Below are 21,062 nucleotides of genomic sequence, written 5' to 3' on the forward strand. Positions count from 1 at the left end.
AGCATTAGAAAGGGTGCAGAAAAGATTCAAGAACAGTTCTGGAGACAAGGCAAGTTACTTGTATAGAGAAACCAGGGAAGCATTATTTTTCCTCAGAAGGGAAGAGGAGAAACGGTAATACAGACATTCAAGATCAAAGTGGTCTAAACAGAGTACAGAAAAAAATTCCCCATCACAAGGGTCAGAAACTAGAGAATATTCATTTTAGACAAATGCTAAAAGAATCAACAGCAACAAGTAAAACATTTTATTTTTAAAATGCGAGTGGTTAGGCTCTGCAATGCATTGTCCAAAAATGAGAGTCAGTTTATATTATGGCTTTCCAAAGAAAATTGGAGAAGCAACACAAGCAAAAAGATCTACAAAGCCATGAGGAAAGAACAAAGCATCACTCCCTAAATTTGTCATGTAAAGAGCCAGCATGGACAAAAAGAGTGAACAATTATCTTTTCACAGAGCTGCTACAATGCAGAAAGGTGGCTATTCCACCCATGTCTTCAAATGCCCATCATCAGCAAGTCGCCAGCTCATCTTTTCCCCTGTATACTTGCTCACCATTGCCATCGACTTACTCGAAGTAAAAGCTCTCATCACCTTTGTTTCTTTTGCACATAACTTTAAGTCAGTGTTTTTTGTACTCATTCCTTTTATCAATGGGAGCAGTGTCTCGCTATATACTCTATCTGTACTCCGATGATTTTGAAAGTGTCTATCAAATTTCCCCTCAGCCTTTTTACCCTCAAAAAGGAGAACAGTTCCAACTTATTCAACCTATCCTCATGACTCAAGTTTCTCATTCCTGGAACCGTTCATATAAAATCGCTTCTGCATGCTTGCTTGATTAACTGGTCTTTCCACTTGTCCTGCCAATGCCCAATGCACTTCCATCCAAATCCCTCTGCTCTGCACTGCGTTGTGTTTAGAAGGGGTTATTCTATGACAAGAGGTTATTACACTAGGCATTTATTCCTTTGACTTTAAACACAGCTAAAATATAAATTTTTAGAAGGGGCCTTGCAGGATAGAGGGAGTGCTTACCTGGGTTGGAAAAAAATCTAGAACATGGGGTAACAGTGTCCTTCTAATGGAATGGTCATTTGGATTGACATGAGGAGAAATGCATTCACTCAAAACAGCTGTGAATCTTTGGAATCCTCTATTCCTGAGAATCACTTATCAAGTTTAATCACAGAGGACAAAGGATTGCTGTGGAGGACACTTAATAGGAACCTGAACAGTGCAAAGTCTGGGAACATCACACAACAAATTGGGTGAGGCCCTTCTCAACATTTAAAAATGCAAAGACTTGCTCCCGAAGACAGGTGCCAAGACAAGACTTACACAAGAAAGCAACGAGATGCTTGATGGGGACTACTGCTTTTTGTCAGCCAAATTAATGAGGCAGGATCTGCAATTAATATGCAGCTTTCCATCCTACTTCCCACTGTCAGGAACGCAGACAACAATTCCAGATACAAAGGTCAGATTGGGTATTTGATAGCTTCACTACAGCATTTGCTCTTTCAGGCCACTATGATTGGAAAAGCCAGCAATGTATCAGGGCACATTCCAGGGCATCAGCTGCATGCAACTGTCTATGGAAGTTGCTATCCAACATCTATGAACTTCTCAGAACCCTTGGAATCTTTCCAAACCACACTCAGGATACTTTTGCAGTACATAGCTGCACATGGACAACCAGCATTGGACAGCTGTTTCAAGAATATTGTGCACACAGGGTCTGCCACCCAGCTGCTCATGGGCTGCATCTCAAGGCTGTCTGCTTGCTGTCTTAGCCCTCAATCTATCTCGAGCCCATCTCAATATTCACAGCATCCCTTCACTGTCTTTTAGCACTTTGTCATACCAAAGCTACCAGGTTCGCATTATTTCAATCTGGCTTTGCTGTTGAACAATGACACAAAGCTAGGATATTTCTTAATTGTCAGCAGTCCTTAGTCAATAGAGACTGCCTTCAGTGGGTCCCCGTACAGTAAATCAAGGACAGATTTTAGTTACAACCTAGAAGCTTGGGCACAGCCAATCAGCCACTTGAGCCGGTCAGGATCTGGATCCTCTCCTCAGAGCAAGAAGAGTTGAACATTAGCAGCCTAACAATAATTTTGACTCTGTCTGTCCTACAGTTGGCTGTTTCCCCTGGAATTAGAGAACCAAATGACAGAGCGATAAGAAATGGGTAGAGCAGCTTGTTGATACTGCAGCACGAGGGAAAGTTGGCAGGTTACTCTTAGTGACTGAGTCAGTGGGGGGGGGCGCAGAGGGCATGTAGACTGGTGATATTAGGTGTTGGGGTGGATAAAAGCATGAGCGAAGATGTTGCATACCACAGTTAGGGTGGTAGAGGATGAGCCTTTGTGGGAGGTGTGTGCAGTAGCAGAGATGCAGTGAGTGTGAAGCAGCAGAAAAGACAATAGCGTAAAGTAGAAGATGACATTCTATACTATTAACCATTCCTCCAGATGGCCGAGAGCACACTGATCCAGGTGGCAACCTCAGCCCAGGTAGGCTGGGTCTATCATCGTGCAGGGCAATTCTGAACTGACCAGGCTGCACATCAGGATTTTCATGAAGGCACAGCACTTAAGATAACAGGCTATTCCACGCTATCTTGGCAATGGTGAATTCCTCCAAGTGCAGCAAGTGGTACAGATGGGTTAACATTGTAGCATCACCATAGGGCCAGGCTATATAGTTAATGAGGAGTGTTTGAGTGCACAAGTTTTAAACAAGTACAAATATAAACTGTCAACCTATACATACATTAGTTTTAATATATGTCATTAAACTGAACAAATAGGCTCTTTGCAATAAGTAGCGTAACTTTTTACACACTAGTGCTGCACCAAAAAAGGACTCAAAATCGATTAAAGGATTCAAGCAACTTGAGTGGGATACAAGTCACCAAGTAGGACTTCCTCAGCAACAACAGTACTGCATGTATGTCCTAGAAGGTAATGTTTTCTGTGGCAATGGACCTATTGACAAACATTACGCCTATCAAAAAGCTGCATGCACCAAAGCAATACTCAAAACTCAGTACCAAATAAAAAAGACATGTACTACTGCCCCTTGGGCTCACAAATATAAGACATATTAGATGTAAATTATAAATACCTTATCTGTGACAAATTGGTTGATGTCTTTTTCCTCAGGAAGGAATTCCTTCCAGCTTAGACCACCCTCTCTCCACAAACAGCCTGCCTTCTTACGACTCTGCAAGATTGACAAATTCAATGAGAGACCTATCAACTTTAAACAACATGGACATAAATATGAACTTGCATCAAATAATCAAAGCTTACCATTCCTTTGCAAAGTAAAGATAGTAAATCAGCAAGCAGAAGGCCGGCCTTTCCAATGGTGATCAATGGTTTGGCCACTTCTCTGCGAGGAAAACAATTTAAGGAAAAGTTAAAAAATTAATTTCACGACAATTCATACAAAATCTTGTGATACCAAGTGATGCAATGAAGAACCCCTCAGAACATTTTGTGAGAAGATATAGGACACATGTTCAGTTTTGGAACCAAAAGCATGCTCAAATTCAAACAAACATTCTGTCAACTGAAGTACTTCTTCCTCATAACAACCAGGTTGAAAAGCTTTTCATACTCAGGAAAATCATCTTTAAATTTTAACCTAATTGAGGCCCATGAACTAGCATACAAAGGAATCTGTGCCCGTTCATCCTTGAAATAAAAGGTCATGTACTCAATAATCACTGGATGTGAGTTTGCTCGCTGAGCTGGAAGGTTAGTTTTCAGACGTTGTGTCACCATTCTAGGTAACCTCATCAGTGAACCTTCAATGAAGCGCTGGTGTTATGTCCCGCTTTCTATTTATCTGTTTAGGTTTCCTTGGGTTGGTGATGTCATTTCCTACATTGGTGATGTCATTTCCTGTTCTTCTTCTCAGAGGCTGGTAGATTGACTTGGAGCCAATGTGTTTGTTGATGGAGTTCCAGTTGGAATGCCATGCTTCTAGGAATTCTCGTGCGTGTCTCTGTTTGGCTTGTCCTAGGATGGATGTGTTGTCCCAATCAAAATGGTGTCCTTCCTCATCTGTATGTAAGGAAATGACATCACCAATGTAGGAAATGACATCACCAACCCAAGGAAACCTAAACAGATAAATAGAAAGCGGGACATAACACCAGCGCTTCATCGGAGGTTCACTGATGATGTTACCTAGAATGGTGACAAAACATCTGAAAACTAACCTTCCAGCTCAGCGAGGAAACTCACATCCAGAAACTCAACCTGAGCTACAAATCTTCCTCAAAACTCGCTATCTCAATAATCACATTTGCATCACAGAAATATGAATATGCTCACATTAAGCCATGCATTTACTTGACAATTGGTTTTGAATGGGTCCAGACAGTATTTCAGCCTTCCAGTCATGTAGCAAATGATCACAGCTTTCAATCACCTCCAAAAACATACTACTTTGCAACAGAACAAGACCCAATAAACAGCTGTGGAAATAAATAACCAGCTACCATTTTGTTTTAGTGATCATGACCAAGATCGAAATGTTGGCCTACAGAAAAATCTGTCCTTGAAGTGGTACAATTGCATTTTAACATGAGCCTTTTCCTGCTGCCCCCACCCTCCAAGTCTCATCTGAAGAATGGCAACGCTAACAAATTCAGCACGTAATGGAGCATTAGCTCAGCTCGAGAATGGATTCAGAACCCACACGTGCCCATCTAATCTGGAGGGAAGAGCTTTACAGTTTCAAATTTCCAGTTAACACAGACTGATGGACTTGCATTTGTGAGTTCATCATATTCAATCTATTAAATATACCTACTAAAGGTAGGTGAACTTTTAGTCAGAGATAATAGGAACTGCAGATGCTGGAGAATCCGAGATAACAAGGTGTAGAGCTGGATGAACACAGCAGGCCAAGCAGCATCAGAGGAGCAGTCTCTCCTGTCCTAAACATGAAACTGGAAATTCAATATCACATCTGAACAGCATTTCTAAAAGCCAGGAGATAATCTACTTAAACTAGTACTCCTCAGTCAGAAGTTGATAATCTTAATTCAATAGTAACAGTCTCTCCAGAATCAGGGTGATGGGTTAAAGCTCTATGCCAAGACTCATGCTCTAGCGTGAGCATTCCATTGAATTGCTGCTGTCTTACTGATGTGCAACTTTTCAAATATGACTTGAAATGAACATGGAACTTCTAAACACAGTATTCATCATGCAACTAGGGCCAGGGCAATTTAACGACTAGTATCTTACCTCTTAGCAGAATCAACCCAATTGATCCATCATTCTATTCACTGCTCCTTGGTACACATCTGCACCAACGTTTGCCTTAATTTTTGACATTCACAGGCTTTAAAGTGCAGGTTACGATCAAGGATTTTAAAAGACTATTTTAGAATAGTAATTCATTTATATTTACTATTTTTCTGTTTATGCCACATTAATGCAATTTTCATTGTTTGATTAATTCCTAACATCAGCAAAAGTTATTACCTGAAAAGATCTCCCATTGGTACGCCTCCATCATGTAGCATGTGAACAATTAGTTCAGCAAGATATTGCCATATATGTGGGATATCAATTTCCATATCTTCCGCTATTTCAAGGATTTCATGTAGTCTGTGGTTACAAAAATAAAAAAGTATTAAGTTATTGATTAGGTAAAACTGCTACACAAACTAATTATATTGGCATGTAAAGATTGGGGCATTAAAATGCACAACCAAATTTTGCAGATCTAATAATTCTGTAGCATTACTGATCTCACATTCACAAGTTAACATGAACGCAAAAATTTCAGTCATCATATCTGGCAAAACAGTTGAGGAAAGAAAAGAAGATGCAGAGTCATAAGTAATGGAATTAATGCTTTTTGAGAGTTATTGAATAAAAACCTAAAGGCACAAGTCCTCACAGCAACTGAGGAATATAGTTGATGCAGATACTAAACTAGTCAAAGCTGTAGTGTCTCAAAAAGTACAATATTGAGAATTTCTTTCAAAATATATTTTGTCAAAGCTTTTCATCTTGCATTCATCAAGATAATTCACTAGAGAAAACAGATAAAAGGAAAACCATGTTTTAGATTATATGAGAAAAGTGCTTATTTATTCCAAGTGGACTTTGACTAGTGCACGATTGCCATTGAGAATGCACAGACTAGATGACAAACAGTTAATAGCAAAACTATGTTTAAGTTTTAACTACAGGTCGACTTGAAAGATGAATCAGAATAGCTATCACTTGCTCTATTAATTCAGAACAGGTGCAATGTGTGCATAAGGTCTTTCCATCTGCAAAGAACAAGACCTTGTGTATTAATATACATAGCTTCCAGTAAGTGCAAAAGCATCTCACTGTCAACCTGGCTGGCAATCCTAAATTAGCTGTCAGAATTATTATGAGCACACTCAGGATTATTCAGTAAATACTGTACAATGTTTTTGTTGGTGGCTGGGCGTGAAAACATTTGAAATATCTAAATGAAGATGAAGATACTGGTATGGTAAGGCACAGCAAGGGACAGGTGTTCCTAGACTGCATTCATAAGAGTTGCCCACAATAGTACGTTTCAGTCCAAGAAGAAAGGATGCATTGTACAATCTAGCACTTGGAAATGAGGTGGGCCAAGCAGATCAAGTAACAATGGGGGAAGCATTTCAAGGAGTAAGTGATCATTGTCTCAAAGTTCAGGACGGTGGTGGAGAATGATACGCAACAATCCAAACAAGAAAAATAAACTAGTAGAGAGCAAACTTCAGTGGGACATGAACACAGCTGGGCAGGATTGGCTGCACCAGGAGGTTGCTGGGTAAAACAGTAACTGAACAGTGTGCTACCTTCAAAGAGCTGATGTTTCAGGTACAGTCGAGATATATTCCCTCAAAGGGGAAACATAGGGCAAAGAGTTTTCTGGATGGTAAAGGAGGGAGAAATTAACATTCGAAAAAAAGTTCACTTAACACAGGTAGAAGGCAGAAAATACCAAGAGAACCAATAAGAAATGCTGAAGATTTCGGGGAGAGGCCAAATGCAAATAAGAGAAGCAAACAGAAATTATGAGAAATGACCAGCATCTAACAAAAAAAAGGGAATCGCAAAGCATTCAGTAGGCACATACGTAGCAAAAGGAGCAGCTGAGAGGAGCAAGTCCAAGTGAAGATTAAAAAGGGGATTCACACCTGTATGACTGAACTGAAAAATGAAAACTTTACATCTTTCATTATGAAAGAGGATTCTGATGTCGGAAGAAATTCTGCCACTAGAAGACTTCAAGAATTCATAAGAAAATAGTGCTGGAAGTGATAGGTACTTAAACTTGACAAGGAACCAGCTGAGACCCATCTGCTGATTTTAAAGGGAGTTGTGGGCCAGAAGACTGGCGAATTGTCAACATTGCACAGTCTTGTTCAGGAAAGGCTTTAAAGAATAAACCCAGCAACTACAGACTAGTCAGTTCAACGCTGGTGATGGGGAAGCTTCTAGAAACAAATACTCAGGATAGAAGTAGCAGTTACATGGAAAAAAGATAAGGCGATTATGAACATCCAGTATGGATTTCAAAAAACAATGGCTCAATAAGGGTATGCTGGTGATATGCAGTTTACAAACTTGCAATTTCCAAGTTTTTGATACATTGTTACACAACAGACTTGTAAAATGTTATAGGTACAGGTGTTACAGATCACAGACAGAAACAGAGGTCTAAAATTGGCTGAGTGATGGGAAAGAGAGCAATGGTCAATGGATACTTTAAGACCAAAGGAACGTTTGTACTGGAGCTTCCCTGGGTTCAATGTCAAGATCTTTGCTTTTCCCCCCAATATATATTATGATCTGAATCATCACTTGCAGGTGACAATTTCAAAATCTGCAGATGATGGAAAAACTTGGAAGAAATGTAAACTGACAGGACGGCAGGATGGAACGCCAAAAGGACTTTGATAAGTTGGAGTGGGCAGATAGGTGACAGATGATGTTCAATGCAAAGAAAAAAGTATGAGCTGATGGATTAGAATATGGCTAAAAAGGTAGAAAACAGAGGATAGCTATAGACAGATATCTGCCAGATTAGAAAAGGAGTCAAAACTGGTGATCCCCAAGGATCAGCGCTGGGACTCTTGCATTTTCTGTTTTATATAACAATTTGGTGATGGGTGTTGAGGCAGAAATCTCTAAATTTGCAGATGATACTAAGCTAGGGGGTAAGTGAATTGTCAAGATGATGCTGAGCAACTTCAGAGATTGACAAGTTGGCAAAATGGGCAGGCACTTGGTAGATGAAATTCAATGCAGAGAAATACGAGGTAATGCATTTTGGTACAAGAAACAGAGGCAATATGGTACAACTTTGAGGGGAACACAGGAGCAGAGGGACTTCAGGATTCACATGCATAATTGAGGTGGCCAGGCAAATTGAAACAGTTAAGGCAGCTTTATATGATCCATGGGTTTATAAATAGAGGCAAAGAATATAAAAAGCAAGGAAGTGATGCTACAACTCTACAAATTATTGGTCAGACCACATCTGGAGTACTGTGTTCAGCTATGGATTCCTGATTTAAAGGAGGGATGGTGAATGCCCTGGAGAGTACAAAAGGATATTTACCAGAATGATACCATAAATGAGGGATTCTGCACATAAGATTAGAAAAATTGAGTTTACTCGCCTTGGAGCAGAGAAGATTAAGAGATGACTTTTGAGGTGCTCAGAATTTTTAAAATAATTAGAGTTAAGGATATTCCACTTCCATTCATTGGTAGCACAGAATCCTGATCAGTGTGGAAGCAGGCCATTCAGCCCAGTGAGTCCACATTACCCTCTAAAGAACATTCCACCCAGACTCTCATACATACTCAATCCCTGTAACTCTGCATGTCCCAACAGCTATACCACCTAGCCTGCACATTCTGGACACTATCTTTGGATAGTGGGAGGAAACCAGAGTACCTAGAGGAAACCCACACAATCACAGGCACAATCTGTAAACTCCACACAGATAGTCACCCAAGGCTGGAATCAAACCTGGGTCCTTGGCCACATGAGACAGCAGTGCTAACCACTTAGTTACTAATATCTGGGTGGTACAGTGGCTAACAATCACAATTTCCAGACTGTCAGAAAGACAGTCTTGAGCTAGATGAGGGGAAATGCCATTAGAGTGTTGTTAGGATCTGGACACGCTGCCTGTGAGCATGGTGGAGGTGGATTCCACTGGAGGTTTAAAAAGAGAGCTGGATACACATTTGTAAGTGATGAGCTAGTGGGCTAGAGAATGGGACTAACTGGGTAGCCAAACAGCCGCGACAGACATGGTGGATCAAACGGCACACCTTTTGTGCTGTAAATTCTAAAATTCTACGCACTTTGGTCATAAGAACACTGAAAGGCAATGTAAGACAGGCAGTACAATACTAAAGGTGGTGCTGGTGCACCATGTGTGCACAGAAATCATTAAAGGTGGCAGTACAGATGGGGAAAGCAGTTAATACATTGTGCCCCTAATAATGTTGAAGACAGTACAAGAGCAAGGAGGTGATGTTGAACTTGTACAAAACATCATTTGACTTGAGCTGAAATATTAAATATGGCTGTTGGCACCACATTATAGGGAAGATGTGAATGCACTGGAGAGTGCAGGAACAATTCACAAGAATGACTTTAGGAATGAGATTGAAAGCTGGGTTATCAGGATAGATTGAATAACTTTGGACAGTTCTTGTTGCAAAGGTGGCAGCTAATAGGAGATTTGGTTAAGAGGTTTTCAAAATCATGAGCGGGCTGAATAGAACAATAGGAATAGGCTGCTTTTGCTTGTGGAAAGAACAAGAGGGCATAGATTTAAAGTGATGTGAGAAAGCAGCAAGGATGATGTGAAAAACAACACTTAACACAGTGAGTAGTTAAGTTATGGGATGCTTATTTGCATATAGTGTACAAATATATAGAGAAGAGACAGGAGATCAGTACTACGTCATGACGCTCACTGTAGAGGTGTGCAAGCACAACAGACTGAACGGCCTTCTTTTGCACCATAACAATTTCATTGGACACTGGTTTTGGCCAACAGCTTGCAGGTAGCAAACAGCCAAGGACTACACAGTTTTGATTTGATCCACTATTCTTTGGGACATAAGAGTTATCATATACACCATACCAGCACTGAAATTCATATGCTCTATTATTCACTAGTGATCATAACATCTGTTAGTTAAGAACAACACTCATGTTATTAATGCATATTGAACAATCATCAAGCTTCACTTGTTGCTTTAACCTTACTCTTCCAGGCTAATTGAACAGTGTATCCCTTAAGGTGTTTGCAACAGGTATTGTCTCTGTTCAGCCAGCCTCTCAATATTCAAAAAGGTGTCCAACATTAAACATGATTCCACAATTGAACATTTGCCAAATAATGCAGCATATACTCAAATATGCAGACATTTTAAGATTAACAGTCAGGGTCACAATGTGGCACATTTATGCAAACTGGAAGATATTTATTAACACAAGGCCTGATTTTCTTTTTACTACCACTGCATCTGTTTCAAATCATTACATATGTGACAGTCATTCGCTGGTTCATTTCTCAAAATGATGTCTTCTTCTTCATAGTCAATCTGTCGTATTTAAACTTGAGCAAAGCCTGGCAATTAGCTGTCAGTCATCTAACTGGTGCATTGCCCATGGCAACATCTCTACCAAACAGAAAACTTGCTAACCAATCAGAATCCATTTGCCAATCAACACCATTGTCTTCTCAGTATAAAATCCTGTCTTCCCTTTACACCACTGCTTGCAAAGATCCTTTTGCATGCAAAATGAAAACGTTCAACAGAATGTGTCTTTTCAGTAGTACTCTAGTTCTGTATTACCAAACAACCAAGTTCAATACTAATGTCTTAAAAAATAATTTATTGGGTCCAATATTTACCCTTTGAAGTACTGTTCCTTTGACAGAATACCAGCTTTTACAAGGTGATATAACAGAATTCCCATGTGTTCTCTTGCTAGCGCACTTCTCTCCAAAGTTGACTCGATGCCACTTCGAACAAAGATGTGCAAAGTCTTGGGTGATTCAAGCTCCTGCACACACTGCGATGCTTCCTACAGAAAATTAAGCAAACTTGCAATTTGTTTCAGAAATTCCACACAAACCAATGTTTTATAAATTTGCCTAAATGTTACATTTGTGTATGCACAATTGCCTGTTATCAGTAATTACATTATTCCGTTCCTGAAGTATGGCTACACAATTGAAGGTTATTAGAAGCTGTAATCATTGCACAATTTTCTTAATTAATTAGTAGCCTAGAGGCATTGTGGTTTGGGTAGTTGCTACAGTTGGGGAGGTAGTCTACAAATTCTCAATGTTTTCCTTAGTACAGTTGTATTTTTGACAAATCCACAACACACACAGCTATGCTACAGCTAAGTTGCTGGCTGTTATGGGGTCTTTGAGACAAACACTGTATAACACTAAAAACCATAGCACTGAAAAGCTGAGCTAGTTTTAAAAAAAAAGTCCATTGTATAATCTAGAATAGCATAATCATCTGAACCAACTCCTTTGTCTAATCAAAAGTTGCATGCTTATTTGCACTTGCCTTTATATCATTGATATGCAAATATTCTTCAATGATTGCCTTGGATTTCTTCTCAAACTCTTCCTCAGACAGGGCAGGCTTATCAGGTGTCACAGATACAGAGACCGGTTCAAGCTTAACTATTAATTTAAAGAACACAATTAAGTTTTTTAAAGCATTTAGCTCAATTAATGCAGCTTTTCTACAGCTCAGATGACTTTAAAGTTGATAATCCACCACATAGTATATCTACAGCTCTCAAATAGCTGATAGCACAGGACCATCCAGCCTCCTCTTTGGTCCCACGGTCACTAAATATAATTTTAAAGCAGTTTTACAGCACTTCGGCTCAATAGTGTCTGCACCAGTCATCAAGCAGCTAAGTACTCTGACTCCATTGCTCAGCACTTGGCAGATAGCCTTCAAGTGTTCAGCTTATTACTTAACTGTGTGATGATTCATCTTGAGTTTTCTTGCAAATCCTGTAAATGTGTAGATTGAAATACTTTTGTAATAGATCTTGTTCAAATTTTATGAATGAAATTTTTTTTTGGGAAAGTCATTAAATAAGCAACAGCTTTCCAAATGTCTAGACAGGAAAGTTGCTTTCATTAAACCTTGAATACTCAAGTATGTTTTTGAAAACTTTGCCCTTAATTTTTTCCACAATTCAACAGCCATCTACACACATTTCACGCAGAGATGTTTTCCCTTCAGGAGCTAAAGCATTCGTGCCTGTGCCAATGGAACCACTGAGCCCTACAGCCAAATACAGCACCACCTACTCTCATACCCTCAAAATGTTTGTTCCCCCAGAACTCATTTTGTTAAAAACTCAGTTGTCACTGGAAGCATCTCATTATACATTAAGACACAAGATCACTATAACTGCTTTATTTTTCCTGTTTAAAATGTTTTTTCCCCCCAAGCTTCTAAAATTATAAGACTGCAATTTGAAGATTGAAAGGGATTTTGCTCCATGAAAAAAATGACAGCATTAAAAGAATACTATAAGGTTGGCAAGGCTAGCTTCAACAGTAAGGAAATGCCCACATTACTGGTATCAATATTAACATACTGCTCCATCACTGGGAGCAAGACACACTAAATGACCTAACCCAATACCTGTTGCTAGAACAGATATTTCAAAAGTGATAAATGTGTAATAATTGAGTAGGGGTGTTCTACAACTCGTGTTGAATTCAACACAGCTCTAACCAGGTTTATTTAGCGAATATGGAACTAGTAAAATTAAGGGTAGCTAACTTCTGGAACACTTCTTGCACAAATAGCAGAATGGAAACTAGACTCCAGCAGCCACTGCAGTACAAATAATTTTATCCAATTACTGAAGAGGTTTTCTCACTAGGCAATAAGTAGTTACTTGAATGACTTGAAATCCCATGAACATAACTAAGCATTCCAGCACTATAGTTGACCTTAAATTCCACTTCCAATAAAATGAAATTGGTGGGTAAAAGGCACAATCTCTCAGGCAAAACAGTTTTGAGAGAATAATTTTCATGCTAATGCCACATTATTTTCATACAAAGTCAAGTCAGATCCCCAAGCCAGTAGTCAACAACAGCTGAAACCAATGTGACAAACGACTTTGGGAAATTAGAGTTCAGGGCTCTTGGGGTATAGTGGCATTTTCCTACCTGTGAGCCAGGAGGCACAAGTTCAAGTTCCAATAGCTTCACAGGTGTTTAATAACATTGCTAAACAGGTCAATTAGAAAATATCTTGACCACTGTAGCTACAGGCTCTTATGATGCAGCTGTAGAGCCAGGAGGACAAGATTCAAGTCTCAGTTACTCTAAGTGTGCAGTAACATCTCTGAACAGCTTGATTAGAAAAATATTTTGACAATATGGCTACACAGCTCAAATAACTCAGTTGACAGAGTGCTAAGCTGAAGATCTAAAACTTTCTGGTTTTGACAGTGAATCCCCTCTGTTTTGGGGGCTCGAGGTTCAGTGGTAGTGTCCCTATCTCTAGGCCACGAAGCCTAGGCTGAAGTCCTGCTTGCTCCAAACGTACGCAATATCATTCCTGAACAGGTTGATTAGAAAATTTCTTGAACAGTGTGGTCAAGGTTCTCATGGCACAGTACTGGTGTCTCTACCTTTGAGGGAGGCGGCATGGGTTGAAGTTACACCTATTCTAGAGGTAAACTAAGTTTATTAAAAATATCTTGATCACTGTGGCCAAAAAACTTAATATGCTGTTCAAGTAGAAACATAAATCTTCTTGAATATAACTGACATATTAGCACCTATTAGACCAGATAAAAATTAGTGACAATAACAACAGATTATGGATTTAAAATGATCAGGGCCAGTGATCTTTTTAATCTTATCATCATGAACTGCAAAATGTGATGAACCTGCACACATTGAAATCAAGATTGCGCAGAACTGACAAGAATATCACAGTGGGGGGTGATAATGACATACAATATCTATTGATTTCTCACTTTTGTGATCTGACTTTCATTGCCTGCGATTAAAATGGTTTACCAAGACCTCTCCACCCGGACATAACATGGGGGAAAAGGTTATGCGTAAGGGAACAAAAACAGTGCATGTGGACTCAACGGTGCATATAAAGGTATTCAGTTAAGAACAAATTTGTACAACAGAAGCAACTCCAGCAAATCTTGCTAGCAAATGCTTAAAACAAAATCAGTACAAATGCAGTTTAGGACACATAGCCCAGCACAGGGTTCTGTGTATAGGAAATTTTTATTTCCAAAAATCCTGTTCATTAGAACAGTATTTCAACAAGAGATAAAGAAGAAGTTAATTTTTTTCTCAGAATTCTATTTGATATTGCATATTCTCTCGTTTTAAACTGCAACATCATCATACAACTTACCAGATTCTCTGCTCTGATCTCGCACGTGTCCTCGATCTCTTTCTTCTGTCATGCTGGCTACACGCCTGACTGGTTCTTGAGAGCTTCGTCGTTCTCGCTCCCTGCTTCGGTCATCTACTTCTTTGCTGTAGCTTCTCTTAGTAAGTTGGGGTCTGTTACGATCACTTCTCTCAAGTTTCTCAGCACGGTCACTTTTGTCACACTTTTCACCATGATCAATTTTCTCATTTCTGTCATGACGTTCACTCCTTTCAAATCTGTCTCCCCTCTCACGCTCCCCCTTTTCACTTCTATCGCGACTTGAACTACTCCTGTTGCCAACACCCAGGAGGGGAAAAAAAAAATCAGTATTACACAATGAATCAATCACAGTTAACTCAAATCTGACTAAATATTATTGTATGCAACTTATTTCTGTGAGATTCACTTGTAAAACAACTTTAGTTTGAGAAATAAAAAGGAGTTTTGCATTTATCCTTTCTGTGGGGCTCATCTTAGACAGGTACGAACCACTTTTTCCATGAACCTCTTTTTCCGATAAAGCACTGAACTTCACTGATATCAACATCCAATTTTTCAGCAACAGAAATACCCAGATGTAACAGTTGCATCCTTTGCATTTGCCCATATAGTCTACTTAAGTACTATAGATTATTTATTTCTATTCCTAAAGTACTGCTTTGGATCTGGCATCATATCATTTGAAAAGCAATGCAACTGTTTTGGTTTCGTTTTTTTAAGGGTACATTTTACGCACAGCTTAACAATCAGCATTTGTTCCTTACTTTCCAAAATGAGTTAATTCAAGTCATATAGTGCTGCAGTTTCCAAATTAAATAATATAAACAATGAAGTACACCTATTTAAGAATTAAATTTGCATTTCTAATCGATGTAGTGGAGTTGAGTTTTAACAATTGAAAAACTTTTAAAAGAATGCACCAGACTTAAGCTCAGTCACCAACTTGCCTGGGGACAACTCTCCGTGCATCAAAATTGTCTGCAGACGATGACTGCTGGAGAGCTGAAAATCTGTTCAATGTGGCTGGCCTTCCCGAATCCACACCTAAGCACACAAATGGGAAATAATTATTCATGCCTAAAGACAACTCAAGAAATCAATACACAGTGATACTTGATTAGATTTCACTTTGACAACAAGGTGCTACATCACAGGAAGTTTTTTTTTCAGAAAGTTAAAATACAGATGCATCAAAACACCAGGGATTAAAAGTCAAAAGTTGCTTAGGCTTGGCTCACATTCTCCAGGGAGTCTAGGTGGCTGTGGTATCTAATGGCTGACCCAAGTGCCTGAAGTGATAAGATTTGAATGAATGGATATAGAGAAGATGCTTTCACTGGCAGGGGTTGCATAACAAGAAACACAATTTTGAAGTTATGGACCACCAACACACATCTGATATGAAACACCCTCCTCAAATAAAAAATATTGTGGACAAATTAAATGTTCGAGACAGAAATTAATACATCTTTATTCATAAAAGCCATTCTGGAGTATGTAGAGGCAAAGAGTTTAGTTATAAATGCAGGAACAGACTCAAGAAATACACATCCCTCTGAAAATTTTACTTCTAATTCAATCAACTGAGATGCAAATCAAATCAAAATTAAAACTAGTAAAAAAGTCTACGAATTTAAAAAGTGGGCAAATCAAAAAAAGTGTGTTTAAAAAAGGCTGACAACAATTAATGTGACAAATTCCTCAATTTGTTCAGTCTCTTCTAAAGTTGTGATAAACAGTAGGGCATTTCAGTCACATGCTTCGATCCTTACATCCATTTCCAATAAAGTGACCCTGGATTAGCACCGACCATATATCAAACCATGGTCATTCCTGGTCTGTATGGCTCAGTGTTAAACATAACATGAAGCATACAGGTGTCAACAAAGAAAACCGCTGCTCAAAATTTCACCCTAACAAAGTAGGGAGATAACACCTTTAAAAGGTAAATTGAACATATCAAAATTAAACCAGAAATGGAAAAAGGGGCTAAGATAACACAGCGTGGAGCTGGAGGAACAATGCAGGCCAGACAACATCAGAAGAGCAGGCAAGTTGATGTTTCGGGCCTGACGAAGCGTCCCAACCCGAAACATCAACTTTCCTGCTCCTCTCACACTGCCTGGCCTGCTGTGTTCCTACAGCTCCACAGTCACCTCTTATGATCTCCGTGGAAAGAATGTTTTCCACTTTACCTCCGTACCAGTTTATTTCAGGGGATTTGTTTTCGCAAATTAACATTAAAATTGGTAACAAAATTATTCTCAATTGTCAACAAATTTAATTACCAGGACATTACAGCAGTTGCAATAATATTGGGAGTATGCTCAGTGAATCTATCACTAACCTAATCATGGCTGAAATAGTCAGTCGAATCTGTTGCTATGCTGGCCAAGAAAGTCATGTCAGAACATTGTATTCAGAGAGAAAATACCTGTGTCATTAGGTTTGCTTCCAGATCCACCACTGCTTCCTTTAACCCAGCCGCCAAGTCGACCTGCTGGTGCCAGCACTTGATTACTGTAATCCATGGCCCCTGGCTATTTACAGAAATTGGGAAGAAATTCTGGTAAAGAAGAAATTGCTTATATTTAACATACCAAAACATGCAGTTATAAACTTCAAGAGGACAACAGCCCCGCACCTTAGTAATCTTGCTTAGCCGATTAGTATCGATTGGTCTACTATTTTTTGCGATTGGCACAGTATTCCATCCAGCTTCATCAATGCCTTGACTTCCTCGGCCACCTAGGGACATCAGATATTTAACTTTTAAAAAACTCAAAGCAAATGTCATGTTAAAAATCATAGTTGAAGACCAGCTAGACCAGCAGCTCCACCGGATGAGGGTTAAAGACCATCTGCTACATTAACGAATTTGCCCTTGTGTTGCACAGGTATGAATTAAGAGCTCAATGTCATCTAGTTTTAAGAAATGTACAAATTGCTACTTTCAGTGAGCATCAGCTGAGTAAGATCATTTATTCATTTAAACTGTCCAAATCGCGTAAGTCTATTTGAAATAGTGCGTGCTGGAAAGCAATCCTCAAATTGGTGAGGATTCCACTCTCAGAATAAACTTAGAAGTTGGAGAAAAGTACCTTTTCTAAATTGTATTAATTGCCTGCACACCAGGACATGGATTGAAAACCATTTTGAATACTTGATATCTCATTCTTTTTACTTTTCAAGAATGAGCAATTTCTCCAGTATTGATTTTTAAAAAAGGTCTTATAATTAAACTCACCAGCACAACTGGTGCCTGGAGCACCTCTCCTTTTATCCTGTTTGGATAGGAGCTGCTGTTGCACTCTTAACTGCTGTTGATGTTCTTCTATCTGAGCATCCCTGTGAATCTGTTCCAATGTCTTGGGTCCCTGATCACCTCTTCGTGGCACCCAGTTATTCTAGAAATTAACATATTTGTTTATGTCATATTTCAAATAAGCAATCAATATGATTTTTTATCCCAAAAAACTTATTGCTCTCATCAACCAAGATATCCCTTGAAAATAATTTAATACCAAAACATATTTAAAAAATGGAAAATACAAGTTCTCAAGTATGAATATCACTATGGTAAAATTTTTGCAGCTTTTTCATGATCATTTTTGTTATGCTGCGCAGCAGTTCAGAATTAGATACTGGAAAAGGCCAATCTGTCAGAACTATTGAAACATTAACATGGTTATCCTCTGGCTACGATAGGTGTTTGATACAGAACAAGCTGGATACACACGCAGCTAGCAATTTTTAAACTGTTTATATTCAGTAATGAATAATGGAAGTACTGAGCTGATACTGGGTTATTTCTGACCAAGTTCTTTTTTGGGAAACAGCAATAATATTGGAAAAACAGAAAATGCACTTTTCTGAAAACATCAGAACGTAACTATGCAAATACACAGCACAAAAATATTCAGAATGTGTTTGTGGCGTTTTTAACAAATCAATATTAACACCTTTACAAGTCAATTACCATCTTAGTCAAGTGAACTCACTTGTCGAAGATCAATCACATCCTGCACCATAAAGCGAATCCGAGATGAAGTTTTCCTTTCTTTAATAATTTTTTCCATCTGATTAAAATATTGATCCATTCTAGGCTATAGGTAAAACACAAGGACACAAGGTTACTTATTCAAAAGAGAAATCAAGTACATTAATAACTAGTTATTACTGTACTGAGTACTTTGGACAATTTTTTTTTAAAAGAACTTACTTTGGCTTTTTCAAAATCCAAGTCTTTGCCTATTGTTGTTAATAACCTACATAGGCATTCCAGTGATTCTTCATCATGGTTCTTTAGCAGCTTCACTATACAATCGTGCATAATTGGTTCTGTTAACATTTTCAGTTTGAAAAGTTCACCAATGAATTTGATATTGCCTAGTGATCGACGCCTAGCTTTATCTCTTGCTTCCTTTAGCTCTTCTTGCAGGCGGGCTTTCTCCTCAGACTGGAATAAAAAGAATTCACCTATTACAAGTTTAAATCAAAACCATAGCTCTGTAAAAATTAAATTCAGTAACACGACAAATTACAACAGAGCAATACAGTGCAGAACAGGCCCTTCAGCCCTCGATGGCGCACCAACCTGTGAACTAATCTAAGCCGATCCCTGATACTATCCCACCGTCATCCATACGCTTAGCCAAGGACTGTTTAAATGCCCCTAATGTGGCTGAGTTAACTACATTGGCAGGCAGGGCATTCCACACCCTTACCACTCTCTTGAGTAAAGGACCTGCCTCTGAACTTATCTTAAAATCTGTCACCCCTCAATTTGCAGCTATGTCCCCTCGTACAAGCCAACATCATCCTAGGAAAAAGGCCTTCACTGTTTACCCTATCTAATCCTCTGATCATCTTGTATGTCTCTTTTAAACCTCCGCTTAGCCTTCTTCTCTCCAACGAGAAGAGACCCAAGTCCCTCAGCCTTTCCACATAAGACCTCCGCTCCAGACCAGGCAACATCCTGGTAAATCTCCTCTGCACCTTTTCCAATGCTTCCACATCCTTCCTGTAACGGGGCGACCAGAATGACTCATCTCTGGAGACAATAAAGACTGCAGATGCTACAAGCCAATGTCTGTAGGTGAGAGTCTGGAAAAGCACAGCTGGTCAGATCACATCTGAGGAGGAGGCAAGTCCAAGTTTTGGGCTGAGGCCCTTTGTCAAGACTGAGGGGTGGGGAGGGGGAAGAGACAGAGGAGAAGAGAGAGAAGCCCTGAAGAATATAGAGAAAGGTGTTGGGCTGGAGGAAGGGTAGGAGAAATGACCATAGGTGGAATATGGTCAGGGGTTATTGCGATCAGTCCATGGGAAAGGTCAACTAGATATGAGAGTGTGAAGACAGACAGGAGGGACGGGGACCAGACATAGGATAGGAGGTGAAGCAATTTTGAAGCTGGTGAAGTCAATGTTAAGGCCATTGTGCTGTAAGCTTCCAGGGTGAAATATCAGATGTTGTTCCTCCAGTTTACATTTGACCTCACTCTGACAGTGGAGGAGGCCAAGGGTGGACATGTTGTCAGGGGAGTTGGTGGGGGAATTAAGATGAATGGCAACCTGAAGGTTAGGTTGATTGTTGCGTGCAGAGCACTGATGCTTCATGAACCGATCCCCAATTCTGTGTTTGGTTTCCCAGATATAGAGGAGATCATATCAGGGGCAGCAGATGCAATGCATAAGGTTGGATGAAGTGCAGGTGAATCTCTGCAGGATCTGGAAAGATTGTTTGGGGCTTCTGATGGAGGTGAGAGGGGAGGTGTGGGGGTAGGTGTAGCAGCTCCTGCAGTTGCAGGGAAAGGTATGTGGTGGAGGAACCGGTGGGCAAGTGTAGAGTTGCCAAGGGAACCACAGAATCAATGGTCCCTACAGAGAGCTGGTAGGGGTGGGGAGGGAAATATCATTTTGGTTGTGGGATCTGATTGTAGGTGGCAGAAATGTTGGAGGACAATGCAATGGATCTGGGATTTGGGATTTGGTGGGGTGGTACATGATCAGGGTGGCCTGTCAGGCCATTGCGCTGTAAGTGCCCAAGGCAAAATTTGAGGCGTTGTGCCTCCAGTTTACATTTGGCCTCACTCTGATCATGCGAAATATGAGTTGCTGTTCCTGCAACCTTCGGGTGGCATCACTGTGGCACTGCAGGAGGTCCAGGACAGACATGTCATCTGAAGAATGGGAGGGAGAGTTGAAATGGTGTGCGACTGGGAGGTGCAGTTGTTTAGTGTGAACCGAGCGTAGGTGCTCTGCAAAAGCGGTCTCCAAGCCTCTGCTTGGTTTCCCCGACGTAGGAGGAGGCCACAATGGGAACAGCGGATATAGTATATCACATTAGCAGATGTGCAGGTGAACATCTCCTTGATGTGGAAAGTCATCTTGGGACCTGGGACGGGGGTGAGCGAGGAGATGTAGGGGCAGGTGTAGCACATTCTGCGGGTGCAGGGAAAAGAGCTGGGTGTGGTGGGGCTGGAGTGGAGTGCGGAGCAGACAAGAGTCCTGGAGAGAGCGGTCCCTCTGGAAAGCAGATAAGGGTGGGTGGGG

General features: G+C 39.9%; 1 protein-coding gene across 8 annotated transcripts in view; it reads right to left on the minus strand.

Annotated features, from left to right (window-relative positions):
- eif4g1a (eukaryotic translation initiation factor 4 gamma, 1a) overlaps positions 1 to 21,062 on the minus strand; it is a 127,863-nt gene that overhangs the window by 9,709 nt on the left and 97,092 nt on the right. For all 8 annotated transcript variants that reach the window (XM_048541979.2, XM_048541980.2, XM_048541981.2 and 5 more), the window contains 12 exons: positions 18,733 to 18,969; positions 18,512 to 18,616; positions 17,758 to 17,917; positions 17,155 to 17,258; positions 16,945 to 17,050; positions 15,458 to 15,554; positions 14,490 to 14,800; positions 11,631 to 11,749; positions 10,958 to 11,130; positions 5,517 to 5,642; positions 3,324 to 3,405; positions 3,136 to 3,234 (listed from right to left, as the gene is read on the minus strand). In XM_048541979.2, coding sequence (XP_048397936.2) covers positions 3,136 to 3,234; positions 3,324 to 3,405; positions 5,517 to 5,642; positions 10,958 to 11,130; positions 11,631 to 11,749; positions 14,490 to 14,800; positions 15,458 to 15,554; positions 16,945 to 17,050; positions 17,155 to 17,258; positions 17,758 to 17,917; positions 18,512 to 18,616; positions 18,733 to 18,969 — 1,719 coding nt within the window. The remainder of the gene's footprint in view (positions 1 to 3,135; positions 3,235 to 3,323; positions 3,406 to 5,516; positions 5,643 to 10,957; positions 11,131 to 11,630; positions 11,750 to 14,489; positions 14,801 to 15,457; positions 15,555 to 16,944; positions 17,051 to 17,154; positions 17,259 to 17,757; positions 17,918 to 18,511; positions 18,617 to 18,732; positions 18,970 to 21,062) is intronic.

The sequence above is a fragment of the Stegostoma tigrinum genome, chromosome 14 (genome assembly GCF_030684315.1).
Source record: "Stegostoma tigrinum isolate sSteTig4 chromosome 14, sSteTig4.hap1, whole genome shotgun sequence".
NCBI classification, from domain to species: Eukaryota; Metazoa; Chordata; class Chondrichthyes; order Orectolobiformes; family Stegostomatidae; genus Stegostoma; species Stegostoma tigrinum.